Source organism: Sceloporus occidentalis, unplaced genomic scaffold (assembly GCF_023333645.1).
Source record: "Sceloporus occidentalis isolate IW3139 unplaced genomic scaffold, rSceOcc1.0.p SCAF_5, whole genome shotgun sequence".
NCBI lineage: Eukaryota > Metazoa > Chordata > Lepidosauria > Squamata > Phrynosomatidae > Sceloporus > Sceloporus occidentalis.
Genome location: NW_028316985.1, coordinates 102,910,406 through 102,928,441, shown reverse-complemented (window position 1 = coordinate 102,928,441; position 18,036 = coordinate 102,910,406). Strand labels below are relative to the sequence as shown.

The following is an 18,036-nucleotide window of genomic DNA, read 5'->3' as shown; positions in this document are numbered from 1 at the left end:
CACAATACAAGAAGAAGAGGTTTTAAAGATGAAATAGTAATTGTTATCCTCTTAAGTCTTTTAAAGCTCTTTCTTAGTAGTGTATTTCAAGGCCATACTTAGGTCCTGAAGAATCCTATTAAAGGCTGCCTGAAACTTGGGCGAAAGAAAATATACAGATCTTTATCTTTGCTAGTGTGATTTCTGCTTTCTAGTTTAGAAAAAAGAAAGGAAAAAATAATCCAAAGCATGTGTGTGTATATTCTAGAGGATAAAAATGAATCCTAATTTTTGTATGTGAAAATTTTATTTCCTTGCTTTATCATCAAAAATAAAACCCGCAAACAAATTGTGAGTAATTTGGTGAAATTTGTGACAAACGGACTCATCCAGATGTCTAAAGAGTCTTTGCTCCATTCCTTGCTGCTTTTTAAAAACTCTAATCTTGTACAAGATGCACAATAGCATACCACACTAAAGCCATGATTTAGGGAGAGTCGGGCTAATCTGATTGCTTGGTCCTCGTGGCTGTACAATTATGTTATCTAAAAGGATTTACTGGGAGTGACAAACACAAGACATGCTTGAAGTTCTAGCTCATTTTCTGAATTGGTTTTCCACTCAGTGTTGTCACAGAAACAGAACTGCAGTGTACAGTGTACATAGGAGGAAGATAGGTACGGAGAAAAAGAGTATGAAATAGACACCTAAACTAGGAAAACTGGAAGCTCACTTGCATTGTGGGATTCACAGTGCAAGTGTAGGAAAGTTGAAAATCTTAACAAAGATCAAAGAGAATTATAACATTTTCTAAAAGTCAAATGTTGCTTGACTATAGATATTTTGCTTCTTCAAGTGGATATACTGTGCAGTCCAAACAGGAGAGTATAAGATTGCTTCCAATGGTGCAGAATCTACTAGACAAGCATATTGTCTGAGAATTTCATCTTTACATTCTGTATGACACTATGCCACCTTGAGATACAAGTTGAGTATCCCTTATCTGAAATGCCAAAATCTCCAAAATTGAAGATTGTCCAAATGTGTGGCTGAGATAGTGACACCTTTGTTTTCTGATGGTTCTATGTACACAGTTTCATGCAAAAAATAAAATAAAATACTATGTATAAAATTACCTTCAGGGTTATATATATAAGATACATATAAAACATAAATGCATTTCATGTTTAAACTTGGGTAGCATCTCCAAGGTATCTCTTTATGTATATACAAATATTCCAAAATCTGAAAAGAATGCAAAATTCAAATCACTTCTGGTCCCAAGTATTCTGGATAAGGGAGACTCAGCCTGTATATCTCTTTGGCTCTCTTTTGATACTCCCAAGTAACTAGCCAAGTTAGGCCAGTCTTGATAATGTAAAATGCCACTGCTGAGCAGTAATGGACATAGTAGAAGACTCTAGAGTCACAACATGCTCAACCAAGGGTGTAAATCTTTGTTGTTGGACTACTCCCAGCATTCTTCACCATTGGTTATGCTGGGTAAGGCTGATGGGAATTGCAGAACAACATCTGGAGGGCTGCCTAATTCCCATGCCTGCTGAAGACAATGAATAGTGAAATTAAATTGATAAGAGTCAAATCAGCATGATACTTGACAGGTGAAGAACAGTCCCATCTAAATTCTAATCCTACAAATAAAAACCATTTGTGGTTCTATAATACTAGCAGTCTCCTGACCTAACAAAGTAGCACAAGGCCATACGGCCTTTCTTTCTCAATTTTCTCCTGACATCTATAATGTAGTTGATTTTGCTTATACAAATAAGACTTCTTGGTTTTTCTTTCCCCTTCTTCCAACTTTAAAGCGCTATGTGGATGGCGGAATAAGTGACAACTTACCTCAGCATAACTCAAAGAATACCATCACAATTTCACCTTTTTCTGGGGAGTGTGACATTTGTCCCAAGGGCAATTCTGCAAACTTCCATGAAATGAATTTGACCAACACCAGCATTCAGTTTAGCTTAGGGAATATCTACCGTTTAACTCAAGCACTTTTCCCACCAGAGCCTAAGGTAATGTATATTCACTATTTTCTGCCAACTGAATTTTTTCTTCTGAATGTTAACACATATATTTCTGTTGAATGGGAGAGAGATTTCCCAAAATGATAGCTAAATAAATTTGTACACAACTGTCTCAGGAAGAGCATGCATAAATCTAGTCCTGCAGTAGTAAATTCAATGGGAGCAACTCCTGTTAACAAGGAATAATGTAACTAGACTCCCAGAGCTTTTCACCGCCAGCTCCTAGCTAGCATGGTCTATGATCAAGGAGGATGAAAGTTGTAAGCCTAGGAATTTTGAAGAAGCCAAATATACAGAGTGGTACCCCTCTGTAGTTTAGGGACTAGATGATTATAGTAGTTTTGATTCAGTTAATGTTCCAGGAAAGTAAATCTATAAATACCTTCCAGTACAATTGCTTAAAATGATTTTGGTTTACCAAGATGAAATATTCATTGAGCCAAATTTATAACACTTGGAGTTTCTTCACTCTCCTTTTCTGTTTTTACCTCATTGCAAAATTATTTCATTTTATTGCTCAAGTGCCAAATTATTTTTTTCTAATCTGGTGAATTATTTTAATGATACCCACTGTTTTGTGTAAGTAGATGGATCAGATGCTTTGTAATTGTCTTGTGTTAACCTGCCGGCTGTGTTAAGTGGCATGCCACCAAATGGCATCTGTAATCTGTATATGCAATATACATTTATTTTATTTGAGTGTATTCACTTAAATTTAAAGTTTATCCAGCATTAGATGTTGGGAGCAGATTGAAATATTTGTTGAACAGCCCAGTAGCAGTAAGGTGCTGCATGTGCACGTACACACACACACACAGAGTGGTAATCTGATTAAAACACAACCCTATACAAGCATAATCCTTGACCTCAAAAACAACCTAAGAACCATTAAACACATTTTTATGCCCACGTGAATATTAGCAATGGCATCCTTCTTATGACATGTCATTCATGCCAGCAGTGCCTACACATACTTGCACTATGGAATGGCACCATCACATTGAGTACCTTTATGTTCTTGGTTGCTGCAGCGATGGAGAGACTTTAAATGTAATGACACTGATCCATATTGTTGTTGTTGTTGTGTGCCTTCAAGTTGTTTCTGACTTATGATGACCTAAATTGAATCTATCATGGGGTTTTCTATGCAAAATTTGTTCATAGTGGGGTTGGTTTTTGCCTTTCTTTGAGGCTGAGAGAGTGTGACTTGTTTAAGGTCACCCTGTGGGTTTCCCTATGGAATTTGACTCTCTTTGAGGTCAGATTGGATGTGCTAAATGAAGATGCATATGAAATAAGATTCTGATATCTAGAAATTGAATATTTATTTACATCTTTTAAAAAGAATCCCAATTGTTTGGTTTTTAAAAGTTCTGTTTCCTTTCTTTTTCTGTTTGTATAGGACTCTGAAACTAGCAATACTAGGTGGCCTGGTGGTTCTGCTGTATCACTGGTTACCCTCAGGGAGAACCAAGTTTTGGACTAACCTTGGAAAAAACTACCTCCTTAGGAGAACTACATATTTAATGAACTGGTGTATGGGGGAAATGGCCAAGAGCAGGGAGGGTCAGCCATGCGTGTGTTGTCATTTTTCTTTCCCATATTTTTCATCCTAGAACCACCATCTAGGAAGTCAGAAGTGGGGTTAGCTAATATGAAATCACATATTAGATGAATACCGCTTAATTTCAGAAGAATGGTAGTAGTCTAGGATTATTTTGATACTTAGCATTTTTGTGAATGTGGCAAGACATATTCATCGAATGTCATGCAATATGTTATCATACATCAGTACGCAATTGTGTGATCTATAAAAGTTCTTGAGCCAGACATGAATATATTTGCTTCATCACTTTAAAACCTTTTCCCTTCAGTTACTAATCTTCTATAATTCTCTTTTCAGGTGCTAGGAGAGATCTGTGAGCAAGGATATTCAGATGCTCTTAGATACTTGCGAGAAAATGGTATGTCAATGTATGTAATTTAAGATTTATAACATGGATGGCAAACAGGCAGAGGGTTGTACATTTGTAATAGTATGAAGAACTGTAGTTTATTTTTATATTTGCTACTGTCACTCAAGTCTTGGTTACAGCCAGATGACATAACTAACACATTATGTGGACCTACTCCTAACAAATGTTTAGAAGTTGAGGTCCAGGGCAAATCTAGTGTTAGCTGCACAGAATCTGAGATAGTACAATTGCTTCTTCGGTTTTAATTGCATATCAGATAATAGTGCTGTGCAATGTAGTTAGCATTTTCAAACTAAATCAGGCAATGTTGTGCTTGCCAGGAACTGTTACCCTGTTTCCTCATAGTAGCAGGTTTTACCCATATTCTTATAATATAGCATTTGTGAATAGCATGGGTCTTTTTTCTTTTTCAAAGACTTGATGAGAATGAAGAGTGCATAATTGTGTCAATAGCAGTAGCCTAGCTGGATTGTTGCAGTAAAAATAAAAAGGGTATTGTTGCTTCCAGAACATGTTCTGTTTTTTGTGATCATGCACTTCCAAAAAGCTGTATGCTGTTATGGTTTGTTGCACATTCCTAATCTTGGCTTCAAATATAAGCAATGTCAGCGTAATCTAGATTTTTAAGAATATTTCTGTTTTACATCCGCACAGTGTGATTTGTGAACTGAATTGCAAGGCTTAAGTATAATTATTTGGAAATGTTTTGTTAAAATTTGAGAGAAATGTTCATAGCATACTTAATTGGTCAGAAATTCTACTAAGTACATACAGTCACAAACAACCTTGTTATTTATATCCACTCTTTCATTCACATTTGCTTTGAGGCTTAGGCATCCAAATTCCTTACCAAAAAGAACTAAACATTGTTCTTTTGCAGGAGCAAGTTTAGTGATGGAGCCCACTGAGCACTACGGAAGCAGTTATAGCATGGTGTGCTGTGGCAGAAATGGGTGACCTCCTGCAGCATCCTTTAAACCGAGCTTAGCAAATAATATCAGTGTGGAACTCTGATAGGTTGATTCACTGTAAAAACCAATCCATGGTAATGCATTGCAAAAGCCAATCCTTTTTGCCTTCATGTTCCAATTCTCTCCATAGTTGGTTTATGCTAACCATGGTTTGCCTCAAAATTAGAACTGGAGCTCAATTCAGATTGATGGTTGTCAACTTCTCAGTTAAAAAACCCCCTGTAGGCCACAAAAGAAGGAAAGAATCAAAATGCTCAAGGCAGTGGAGGTGTGTATGACTTTGAAGACAGTCCATGATAGCCAAAGTGTGGTTTGGGCATTGCATTTGAACTAGACCACTGTTTGGGGTGGATTGGCACAAGGAATATACAGTAGTTCTCCTTTAACTACATTGGCTGGTATTTCATGGGCCAATTCGAGCAACTAAGCTAACACAACGAGATCCTTGTTATAATCAGTGAACATTCTTCACTAAACTGTGATATTTACTGGGGCTAGGATATGAATTTTAAGAAATTCTAAGATGACATTGCTACTTCCTCAGAGATAGTTTGTTCCTGACCATGTGAAATTCTTATTCCAAGATTTGAAAGTTACTTGACTGGGAAGGGTGTGCTGTCATAACACTTTTTGTTGCCTTGTGGAGTCATGTTGTCTGTGATTCTTGGAATAAAAAACACTTCATTTTGTTTGTTCAGGTATAGTGCTGGATTCAGTCTTTATTGACCTGTCATTAACAAAGCAAGGTCATCAGGAATATGCACAGATACCAAATTACATGGATAAAAGGACCATTTTAGTACATCAAGGCAAAAAAGAAATGGAAGATGAAGAAATGCTTATGGACCAGCTAACATTATCGGCTTGGCCACTGGATAAAACCATTTTTGAGAAACTACCTCCAAGACTTCGCAGAGGTAAAAGATCTAATGTATCTTCCCCTTTTAATTGTAAAACTGTTTCAATTATTAGTAATAGATGCAAATAATAATTGACACAATCCAGCCAAAATTCTGTGGCTACAAGAGAACTCAGTAAGTGACCAGTATGAGAAATCTGTCAGTAGGGCTTTTAAACAGTAGACTTGGCTTAAATTATACTTGAGAGTGAGCATGGCATGGTGATTTGAATATTGGACTAGGATTCCAGGATGCTCAGCCATGGAAACTCACTGGTTTTCTTGTGGAAGATGTACTCTCTCAGGCTCAGCCTTAAAGAAATGTAATGGAACGACTCGTCTGAATAAATCTTACCAAGAAAACCCTATGGCAGGGTTGCCATAAGTCAGAACCACTTTGAAAGTAATCAAACTACTAAATGGGTTGGATGGACATCTTTCAAGAATACTTTAGCTGTGTAGTCCCCTCTCTGTTTTTCTTTCACTAAGCAGACAAAGATGTTTTCATTCAAGCAGGCTTTTGATAGATAATTGTGTCAGAGAGGCTTTTATATTGGGTAAGTGTTCTAGTTATATTTTTTAACCTTTGTGTGTTTTATATGATTTTATACTATTTATAACTAGGTGATTTTAATTGGTTTAAAATCTTTATTATAAAGTTTTAAACAATTTTATCTGGAGCTGCGTTGGGTCACTTTCTGAGAGAAAAGCAGCATAGAATGAATGAATGAATGAATGAATGAACGAACTAATATATGAATATTCCTTCATGGCAGTGGGTAGAGTAGATTGCCTTCATGGCCCATTCCAACTCTATGATTGTATTTTTAGATCTGTGACAACAACAATATAATGCTTATATTTTTATGCATCTTTAGTCAGCAATATTGTTCTTCATCTTTGTTGGCTTATATATAGGATGAAACAATTTGTTGTTCAATCTCTGTTTGCTAACATTTTATTCTACTATGTACAAATAACTTAGAAATATACCACTATTTATAAAAAAACAAAGTTAAAAATTTCAGTATGGAGAATGCTTTGAGTAATGTGTAGACTGCTGTAGTAAAATGATTTGTCTAAGAAGTAGGATATAGTTTTGTTTATTTCAAAGAAGTCCTTTTTGGCTAAGTTCTTTGTAGCCTGTGCTTTGGTTGAAGTTGAGAAATATACAAGAAGATACACAAATTAAACCTTGTTGCAGGCCTGAGTTGCTAAATGCATCCAGAGAAGGCATGCAGAGAGCTTGGATCAATTCAAGTATTCACATTTTAAGATTACAAGGAAAGAAAAAATCATTTCAGAGAAAATGTTAAAATGAAGAAAGTGTTGACTGGGCTGGCTGTGAATGAACGGTCAAGGACACAAAAATTTCCAAGGCTTCTGATAACCAGCACATTTTACTTTATACACCCCAAAACCTGATGCTTTAGCATTTGGAAATTTCTTTCTTTTTCTTTTTATGCATCTGTCCTGACTGGGAGAAAGAAAACAGATTACTGATTCCCTGCAGTAAACACAATGAGTAGGCTGTTCAGCAGATTGTTGAGATTTGACTGAATTATCTATCTCAGTGGGAGACAACTAAAACTTTATCAATAAAATCATATAACTGGCAATAACTTGGATGTTTTATATAGTGAGGTATTAGAATCCTGGACCAGCCATATAAACCCACTGGGAAACCTTGGGCAAGTCACACTCAGCCTCAGGAGATGGCAGTGGCAAGCCCCCTCTGAAGAAACTTGCCAAGAAAACCTCATGAAGGTCTTAGGGTCTCCATAAGTCAGAAACGATTTGAAGGCACACAACCACAATTAGAATTACATCAGTGCTAGCTGATAGCTGAAATGAGAAGCCCTGTTATAGACAATTCATGATTACAGAAAATGTTCATGCTTACAAAATCTAGAAGCCATTATTTTTATGTTCAGTTTGTGATCAATGTTTGTATAAATGACAGCATTGCAGGAGGCTTGCAAAGAGAAATGTGGACTCTGTGCTCAGTTTTCTAAATTTCTACCAGTGCGACTGATGTCCTATATGATGCTGCCGTATACTCTGCCAGTTGAGTCAGCATATTTTGTGGCTTTGAGGTGAGTATGATGAGCTTGAAAGGTAACTTTCTGGACAACCTTTTTGTATATAATGCAAGAATGGGGAACTTCAGGCTAAGTTTAGCAGAGAGAGGAGGGCAGTTCCCATCCTACCTGTAATCTGTTTCCTCTGCTTATCTCCCATCAATTTTCAGAGATCAGAGAAGTTGCTTAAAGCCCAGAAAACTGCTCCATGAAACCAAATTCTGGTTTGCAGCTCAGGAAGCCTATTGCATGAAACTAAGTTGTACTTTGTAGTCTGGAGCCATGTTGTACTAAGGCTAATAATGCTTGTGTAGATATGCATAGAATTAAGCTGTGTTTGGCACTCTTGGATGGGGACATTGCTGAGTTCCATCCTTACAAATATGCTATGCTTTGCATGGTTGTAAACTATTATTTTTCTTGAAAATACCTTGCAATGTATGCCAGTAAGATCCCTTTATTGGAGATGCAATGGCAGGAGCAAGTGGGATGAATTTATGAGTAGTAGCTTGGTTATAACACAGTGTTATACGTGATTACACAGAAATAAGTCCCACTGAATTCAAAGGGACTTACTCCCAAGTAAATGCATATAGGGTTGCTATTTTAAGCACTGTCCAATTCACCACTACACTGTATTATACTTCATAAAGAAATAGCAGATACTTGTAATTTAGAGTACTTTTTGCTTTTTTGTGTCCACTTTCCAAAGCAAGTATCTACTAACATTTGCAGTCACTTTAAAATCCAGTATTTTAATAGTAATATTAAAGTATGCTTCTCAGGTTTTAATTTTTTTCTCAGACTGTTAAATAGTATGCCTCCCAGATTTCATTGAGGAATGTTGAAATTGGCTATAAAAAGACCCTTGTTCTGGGAATTTATTGTGAACCATGAGAACAGAACAAAAAATAGGTTTTCTTGTTGTTTTTAACAAATCCTCTTATAGAGTGAATGAGAGAGAGGGCCCAAAGTAAATAGAATAGATGTCCATAAACAATGCTGAAAAGGACTGAAGGAAAACAGCATGGTCAAGAAGTAACTTTAAAAGAATAGGTTGTTTCCTCCTTTGCCTTCAAATGGCATTTTTTTCCAAATGTGGATTCTTTCTGACACATTACTATCCTCTCTGCAGATTAGTTGATTGGTTTCCTGATATTCCTGATGATGTGCGATGGATGCAAGAGCAGCTCTGTCAAATTATGGGTACCGTGTATTCCAAAGCAAGGCAAAGGCTACTAAGTATTCCCAGGTATATTTTCTACTGGTTGCATGTGTTCTGGGGCATCTTTGTTTGCCAAGTGCAGATAAAATGTTTCTGTTTGAAAATTTGGAGTATTGCTGTGGACCTTTTCATCCATCTTCTCTCCCTTCTGTCCCATCTCTGAAGCTCCCCCCCCCCCCCAGTAATGTAGTGCTTCATCTGCACCAAAGCTAATTCAGAATATTTGCTCCTACAAGGGAACAGGAGCAGAACTGTAGACAATTTAAATCCCCCCCCCCCCCCCATCCAACTTCTTTCCTGTTTTAAAACACAGGCATCTGGCTGCTGTTAGCACTCAGAAAGACATTTCCATTGGTACTAGTAGAAACTTCCATTCTTGTGTTAAGAGTAACTTCATGGGAAGCAGTTCTTGTCAGGACCATGGGTGGGTCATTTAAGCCCCTTTACACATCACCTTTTCTCTTTTTTTCTCACTTTTTTCTCAGACAATTACATTTTAAAATATATGTATGGTTATTATTTACATGCCATTGATGCAATTTGGTCATGTAACTGGGTGGACAGCTGTAGAAGCCAATTGTCACCCCTGTGGTGGGCTTCATTTCTTCCTCCTCCTCCAGAAAAGGCCCATGTCTGTCTGAAAATGTTTTTTTAAAAAAAATAGTTTTCATTCTGTGGATACAGATTTTTAGCTATTTCAGGCTCCCCCACCCACCCACCCTCCTCAGGCTTTGAGAGTTGCAGACACCAAAGATTTTTCCCACTCCTGTCTTGAGCAATTGTACTTTATTGATTTTAAAAAAACAAAAACATTTTCACACATACACACACACATTTTGTGGTGGTGTATAGGTCCAGAGGTGCTCAGGGGGCTGCAAACAAATCCTGGCTTCCCACTCTTTCCTCACAGGGCTTGAATTAGAAACTAGTTGGTTAGGACATTAAAAGAATTTTATGTCTATCACAGACCTATGTGTGTTGCATTGCAAAGCAGCGTTTGTGTATTATGTCTTTCTTCTTCATGGTCTCTGTACTGCACAGAAATGGGATTATCCTGTGTCTGCACAGAGAACCTTTTGGAAACTTCCAGAATCTAGTAGAAGTGAAACTGCTTGTTCCTTTTTATCTGCCACTGTAGCAGCAGTGTGAGGAACTGCTCTTCATTGTTTTTACTTTTGCTTCAGTCCTTGGTGGCTTGGATAGTGGCTTTGCCAAGTTGGTTTTCTCATGCCATCTAACATTTGGCGAACAAAGCCACACTTGTCCTTGGAGCTCGAACCTCTCCCTGGCATTGTTTAAGAAGTGTGTCTCTTGTGACACTTGAAGTGCCTAAGCTGTTTGGGTGAGGCACATCTGGTTTCTACTTGAAACCACTGTTCCACCTTCATACTACAGAAAAAGAAGAACAGGGAGTTGTGATTAAAGGTGCTCCTTTACAAATAGGCCCTTCAATTTCCAGTTCCAGTGTGGCCATCCACTACTGGGATGCACACCACTGAAAAGCTTGACTGACCATCGACGTTGAGACTGAAAGATTCCTGAAGTCTGTTTTGGTTCCATTTGTGGGGTCCTCTCTTCATGGGGCAAAATGGTAATTTTTTCACACCATCTCTGATGCACTTAAAAGTTCCTGTATGAGCTGCAATACTTGAGAGGCCTGTGCACATCCCCCAACACCAGGGAAATGTTTAGGTCAGGGATTGGTGCAAAATATAAGTAGCAGCATGTCCTGGGGACAAGGAGATTCATTCATCTCAGTCTGCACCCCAAACCTAACCATCTGCTCTAATGTGGTCTGGCACCACTTAGTCTGAAGTGACTTCTCATACCTTGGAAGCACAGCCACTTCAAGAAGACTCCCATAAAGACTTGCCCGATCATGTTGTGGAAGATTTGGTAGTAGTCATCCATTCCCTAAAGCAATATCTCCAAGAGTGAGATCTTGGAATCCTCACTGGTTGTACAGGTGACAGTTTCACCTGCTCCTTCAAGGCAAGAGCAGTATACTAGACCATCTCCATCTTTTGGGCCTTTGTCTGAACCACCATCCCTGTCCCAAAGATACACCAATTTTCACCTTGTAAGTCCCTATCTTGATTGGCCGTGAGATCACCCATGAGCTCTGGTTCCTGTTCAACTTGCAGATCTCGCTCCAGAGAGCATTGTCATCATTGACAAAGTCAACAGCCTCATAAGCACTGCAGACACCATGGTAGTTTATGCACTGCAGATGCCATGATAGTGGATGCTCTTGGTCATGGTCTTGGAATCCCACTACTCTTACGTATAGTGAATCCTCTGCATATGACAGTCAGTATTGGCAGGATTTTATGTACTATTATGAAGCTAGGCGCCACTGTTATATAACTCATAGATTCCCTCAACACAGGTGTCCTAAACATACTACAACTGGTGCAGCTACCACTCTAACTATTCAGAGTTCTGGATATGCTGTATAGGAGAGGCCTCGGTGAAACAACTGGGTCCATCCTCCTTTGGAGCACAGGCTGCTGTTTTAACAAAGTTAACAGTAATTGTAAAGTCAAAGGCTTTCACAGTAGGCATCTATAGTGTTCTGTGGGTTTTTCAGCACTTCCATGTCAGCATTCTCTGAACATGCCAGCCATAGATGTTGGCAAAATATCAGGAATAAACACTTCCAAACATGGCCACATAACCCAAAAAAACCACCAAAAAACTACAGTATAAACAGTCATTATTAACCCTGCTGGCTTTACCCAGCTTCAGCTACAATCCTCCTTGGTCATCAGTACTTCAGATTCAGGTCAGACTCCAATTCAGTCACTGTTCCTGCTTCAAAGTCTCCTCCACTCACTCTTGGTCCTCCAGACCCTTCCTCACCCACAGACAACGTTAAGATGTTCATTGATCAAATGATGAGAATGGCAAAATTGCTTGATTTAACTGTGGGTCAACCACAATCACAGATTGATGACCTCATATTTCGCTGAGTTCAGACACAAGCCACCATGTCTGTTGCTCTGCCAGTGCTGCCCTACTTAGCCCAGGTCATCTGCAAATCATGGGCAACTACATCTTCTATTCATGAGAATTAATAACCTTTAAAGCATCCAGGATTCAACCATTCCCTGACTAGAACAGCATCCAAATCATAATCATTGACACTGCTTAGGTCTGGGCATATTGACAGTTCCATTCCACTCCAGCCAAGAAGGAAGTTAAAAAGTTAAACTCCATGGGCAGAAAATTCTATTCCTCCTTTGCCTTGCTCTGTAGATCTTTTAACAACCTGGCCTGTGCCTACTATCCATTGTGGGAAAAACTTTCTCGCACTAATGACGAGTGATGAAGACCGGAGAATGGCTGCCACGATTCCCTCTGAGGTGAACCAGCTGGCTGGCCAGTATGTCGTGACTTTGAGACACATTGGAGATTGTGATGGGCAAGGCAATGGCTGGGGCAGATTTAAAAGCTTTATATGCATTTTTATGTCACAGCAGAAATAAACAGTTGTTTGGGCCAGTAGTGGAGAAGGTCTTGGGTTCGAGGGTGATTTTTAATCCCTGGGAGCCACTTGTGGGTTGCATTGCCCCCCAAATAAAAAACTGAGTAGATAGAAAACCCGCTTTTGGTTTTATAAAACTCCTTAGAGTGACAGGGTTAGGGGGAGGAGGGAAGAAAGCATGTGGGACTGCACTTTGTTTTGAAAGAGAACTACTGCTCTGCAATTCTTACCTGTAGGCTGATTGGGGGGGGGGGGGGGGGGTCAGGTTACACTTGACGGAGCATTTAGAAGCCACTAAACTGGGGCTGCACACCAGTTGTACATCACCCACAAGTTACAGGATTCCCACCCCTACTTTATGCTCTTAGTCACCAAATCGGCTGTTTTAAAGAGGAAAAGACAGGCAGGAATATTGCCACTTCAAAATGTGTTAATTAATGTCTTTGGATAACATCTGTATTATTTTTTCCTATGATATACTTTGCCCAGTTCAAATTTTATTCTTCCCTGAATGATATGTCTCATTGCTTTCTTAAGTCTTCTTTCCTGATTTTGGTAATTTACTTCTCTTTTTTGTAACACATCCACTCTTTCCCATTTTTACATGCCCGTCTTTTAATTTATCTGCCCTTCAGAAATATGTCTCCCTCTATCTGCATTAGGGGGTTTACCATTAGTGCTATTTTGTATCCCTCTGTTTCATTATCTGCATCTGTGACAGTACCCTTCCCCAGGTTGGCCTTGCAGTTCCAACCTTTGGGTTCCTATCAGTCACATTGCCCTTTTACCTTTAGGATCCATCCTTGGATCTGGTACTCAAGTCTCAAGGTGACCTCTGTCCTGGACAAGGGGGTTCAGTGTAGTGAAGCATGATTGGCTTTCCTTATTGATTGTTAAACTAAAACATCCGGAGTTGTGGAAATAATAACAACGAAGCTTTGTTGTAACTATTTAAATAAACATCTACTGTTATGCTGATTCCACACACAGAACATGATAACACCTCAGTTTCAAACAAAACAACACTTCTCTCTGAACTCATTCTATGTTCTCAGTTAACACTTTAAAAACATTCAATATGTCTGATTAAAAGTCCAAATCTTTAAAAATAATTCTAAAACAATGTAAGCAGTTTAAAAAACAACAGAAAAACCCTTGATTTTAATAACCCAGTGCTATACGTAACAGCACTCTTCACTGCCTTCTGGAAACTCAGAAAGGATGTAGCCAGCCTGGGAGGGATATGTCTGTACATGCATTATACAATACAGGATATGTTGGATAGGTCGGTATGTGCATTATACAATACATAAATGGTGGCTTCTAGAAATGAGTATAAAACCCTACTAGGTGACCTTGGGCAAGTTACACTGTCTCAGCCTCAGAAGATGGCAATGGCAAACCCCCTCTGAAGAAACTTGCCAAGAAAACCCTGGGATCGCCTTAGGATCGCCATAAGTCCAAAATGACTTGGAGAAACATGACAACTTATTTATGCTTATCTTCCCTTTTTTGTTTACCAGCCTGAAGAATTGGGAAAAGCATGGATGGTAGCTGAAGGCTCAGAAATTTTTGGAAGGGTCTTTGCTCTTCAAACAATGGCTATCTGATAGAAAAAGTAGATATGACTGGTTTACAATACAATCCTGTATATGTCTACTGAAATTAGAGATAAGCCCCACTGAATTCAATAAGATTTACAACCAGGGAGCACTCACAAAATGAAATGGGCAGATAGGTGAAGCAACCTTTCTCTAAAGGCTCCATTTCACTCAGAGCCCTTTTGAGCTCTCTTGCAGGGTGCAAGTATAGTGGAATCTTTCCTTACCTTTTGGCCCCTGTTGCTAGTATGGGGATATGCTCCCCCCCGCCCCCATTTCTTTTAAATACAAAATTCTGCTGTTGCAGACAGTGAGAGGACTACAAGTGTACTAAGATTCATCTCTCATTCTGGCTTAGGACCACTGCTAAGAAGTGAGAAGCCAGTGGATCTAGTGAATCCAGGACTTCTCTCTCAACACCCATGAGCAGAATATCAAAATGTACCTTTTTCAACTCCTTTGCAAACATGGAGTATCAGTCAGGGAAACTATCACAGAAACTGATAAATGGGGCCAGGGGAGGGAATTGAACATCCATACGAAGGTCATATGTCATAGAATCATCAAAGCTCTTGGAATAGGAGATCTGATAGTTCCTGCGGCCCTGGGCACATGTATTCCTGGAGCTGTAGGATTGCCATCTCATAAGATGTTTTTGATCTTTCACTTTTTCCTATGTTCCTTTTAAAAATCTCTTTATTCTTATTCCCCAACATATCTGCAGTGCCTTCTAAGACACTAGAGACTCTCTTGCCAGTTATTTTGCCATGTGTAAACCTGGTTGCTCTAGAAAATTAATGCTGTGGGGATTGCAGTCTGAATAAAATGATGATAGGGAAGAATTGCTTTGCTGCTTTCCACTCTCTTGCTCTACAGTTGTATGAAAAATGGAGATGTCTGTCAAATACATTGCTAGGATATATGAGAAGCAATCTTTAATGCTCACAAAGACGCCAGTTCTAAATAAACAAAGCTGCTAAATCTAATGCAAAAGTGGCTTGGGTGCAGAACTGCTGTGCTTGGCATGAAAGGCATGATTGTGTGTGCAAGGTAGCCCCTATCCTGCTACTGTACCCCAATACTTACTTCCCCCCAAATCTCTCACTCCACAGAATCAGCTTGGTGGGAGGAGGGAGGCAAGAGGCTGAGGGACAGCGACAGAAGCAATAATTTTATGAATATGCATAAAGTTGCAAATAATCAAGAAACTGATACCTAGATATACATGTTACTATAGAGAGAGAAAGATGCTTACAGTGAAGTTTTGTCAATTTAAAAATACATATTCACTATTCCCTGGTGTATGTGGGGACTTTATCCCATCTTTACGTATGACTAAAATTTAAAAAATGCTGATGGATTACTAATTTGTTTTCTTTGCAGTAAAGAAAGTGGTATGGTGCTTAGAAAATGCCAGACTGCACCAGTGAACAGGAGTCTTCTGTCTTCCTCTGGCCCTCCTAAAATGTCCCATTCTTCTGCACATCTCGAGGAATGGCTTTGGGATCTTCCCTACTGTGAAGAATCAGCTAAGAAGGAACTTGTAGTTGGTATAAGTGAACGATTTGACTCCATTCCCCCATTTTTTGTGAATTCTGAAGAATCTGGAGTGGAAGTAGATTTTGACTCTTCCTCTGAGAAGAGCTTCCATACTGCTTCTGAAGACTAACTCATGAACCTTACCATCAGATAAGGAGATTTAAGAGGTGGAGGCACAATTTTCATCTAGCATCTTGCCAAACAGTCTCTTGGAAGACTTTGTTTACAGTAGATGACTAACTGCCTTGGAGGAATCGCATGTGGAAAGATCAATGTGCAGTTCTGGCATAGCTTCCCTACTGTGGTTTAAGGGTTTAAAAAACCCTAGTGCAATAGAACATTGTTTGCCCAAAACAAGATGTTTCAGCAGGGGGAAAAACTCTGAATCCTCTTCTGTTCATATTGGGACAAGCATTCATAGCAAAAATGTAGCTTTTTATCGTATTTAACTTTTAAAATACATTTTCTGCTTTCTATTTGTCTTTATAAATGATGTTCGCACTTAAAGTCAAACACTTTGTACTTAAATGAACATGGCATACAGGGACTTTTTGGAAGGCCTTGAATGCTTTCACTTGCCTTATGTCTATATGTATTGTGTGGATGTGAAGTGTCACTGTCTCAGTTACATTCCCTTTTGCAACGCTTCTTTCTTTTTCAAGACCATCATGTAGGAGTAGTTCTTCTGTTGAATCAGCATGGGTTTTTTTCCTCCAGACAAACTTTGGGATGGAACAGAAGCTCAGATCTAGTCTTGATTGCAGAGTAATGTATATGTGCTAGTCTAAGCTAATACAACCTTAAGGGCTACTTTTAAATCCCAACAAACAAGACTAGATTTAAAAATATTTTACTTGAGCAGCTACTTATCAGGTTGTCTCTTATAGAAGCTGGTAAGGAATGTGACAGCAAATGTCACCAGGACATATAAATAGTAGGCACAGTTTTGGAATGCAAAAGGCTTTCACTTGCTCCTAGTTGTTTCCAGATTAACAAGAATTACAGTAAATGAATGAAGACAAAGTTTGAAAAATGAAATGTATGTGATATCCCTAAAGTAATCACTGTAGTAATTCTGTCCTGTGTGTTCAAACCACTTTTCACCTAGTTTTTTACTGTCAAAAATGTCAAAGTGTGCCAATTTATTCTAAGTTAAGGCCTTGTTTCCTATAACATTGGTAGCAGACAGTAGGTTGTAATGAAAATATAATGTTTTTCAAATGATTTTAACAGTATATGTTGGGAAGGTAGCAAACCATCTCTCTCTGAAATACTTGATAGTAATACATTGGTAATCCTTTCTTCACGACGCAGTACTTGAAGTGATAGGAACATTTATTTATGGCCTCATATTTAAGTCTTACTTTCAGAAATCAAGCTAGTGCTGTCTAGTTAAGTGTCCCTCCCCTGCCCCATTGCAAACATAGGAAGGACTGTTCTGATGTGAGATTTTCCTACAGTAAAGGTGCAAAATTCTTTTCTTATAATAATGGCCAAAGCACCAATCAAGTAGAATCTGGTTAGGGGACTGTTTTGTTACAAATGAGGTGGCTTATAAATTGGCAAACCTTTAATGCTCACATGAAGTAGGAAATATATTTCAGATTATTTTAATTGTCATCTGTGGATAAGTTTAATTTTGACCAAACATTAAGCAGTCTTTTGGTTGTACTGTAACTTGTTGCTGAAAACTAAAAGAAGTGTTGTGTTTTGGGAGGAAATGAAACTACTTTTATTACATTAAATGACAATAAAAATTACAATAAAAATGTTCCCCAAAGTATTACATTTTCATAGTGCTGAAACTGACTTATATGTATACATTTTGGTGCTCTTTGATCCAAGACGCTACCTTCAACACTTTGTTTTGTGGGAAGTCTTACTGTACTTAATATTTTTAAAACCTTGATTGTACTGTATTTCCAATGATCTAATAGCAGTATGGTTACAATTACTGATCTTTTAAAAGAAACAAAATAAAAACATACAACTTCACATGTCTGCTTTCTGCAAACAGACCTTCATTTTTTTAAGATTTAATTTTTTAAAAATTTAACTTCAGGAATCTTATGAGTGCTTCCTTAAATTCCTTCTGAGTTGCTTGCTTCTATATTCTATGCTGCTTGCAGGGTGGGGGTGGAAATATGTCCAGCAGGATGAAGGTAGCTAATGTGGGGATGTTGGAGGGAGTACAAAGTGTGTGTGTACATATAGTACACAGAAGGATT

At 38.4% G+C, this 18,036-nt stretch overlaps 1 protein-coding gene across 3 annotated transcripts in view; it reads left to right on the top strand.

Moving 5' to 3' along the window:
• Positions 1-17,779, top strand: part of LOC149312602 (1-acylglycerol-3-phosphate O-acyltransferase Pnpla3-like) — a 33,100-nt gene extending 15,321 nt beyond the window's left edge. For 2 of the 3 annotated variants that reach the window (XM_089524957.1, XM_089524956.1), the window contains 6 exons: positions 1,809-2,018; positions 3,934-3,994; positions 5,676-5,894; positions 7,839-7,971; positions 9,092-9,208; positions 15,653-17,779. In XM_089524957.1, the coding sequence (XP_089381083.1) occupies positions 1,809-2,018; positions 3,934-3,994; positions 5,676-5,894; positions 7,839-7,971; positions 9,092-9,208; positions 15,653-15,938 (1,026 nt within the window). In that variant the 3' untranslated portion in view covers positions 15,939-17,779. The remainder of the gene's footprint in view (positions 1-1,808; positions 2,019-3,933; positions 3,995-5,675; positions 5,895-7,838; positions 7,972-9,091; positions 9,209-15,652) is intronic. The other variant, XM_089524959.1, reaches the window with a different exon arrangement.
• Positions 17,780-18,036: the final 257 nt, after the last annotated feature.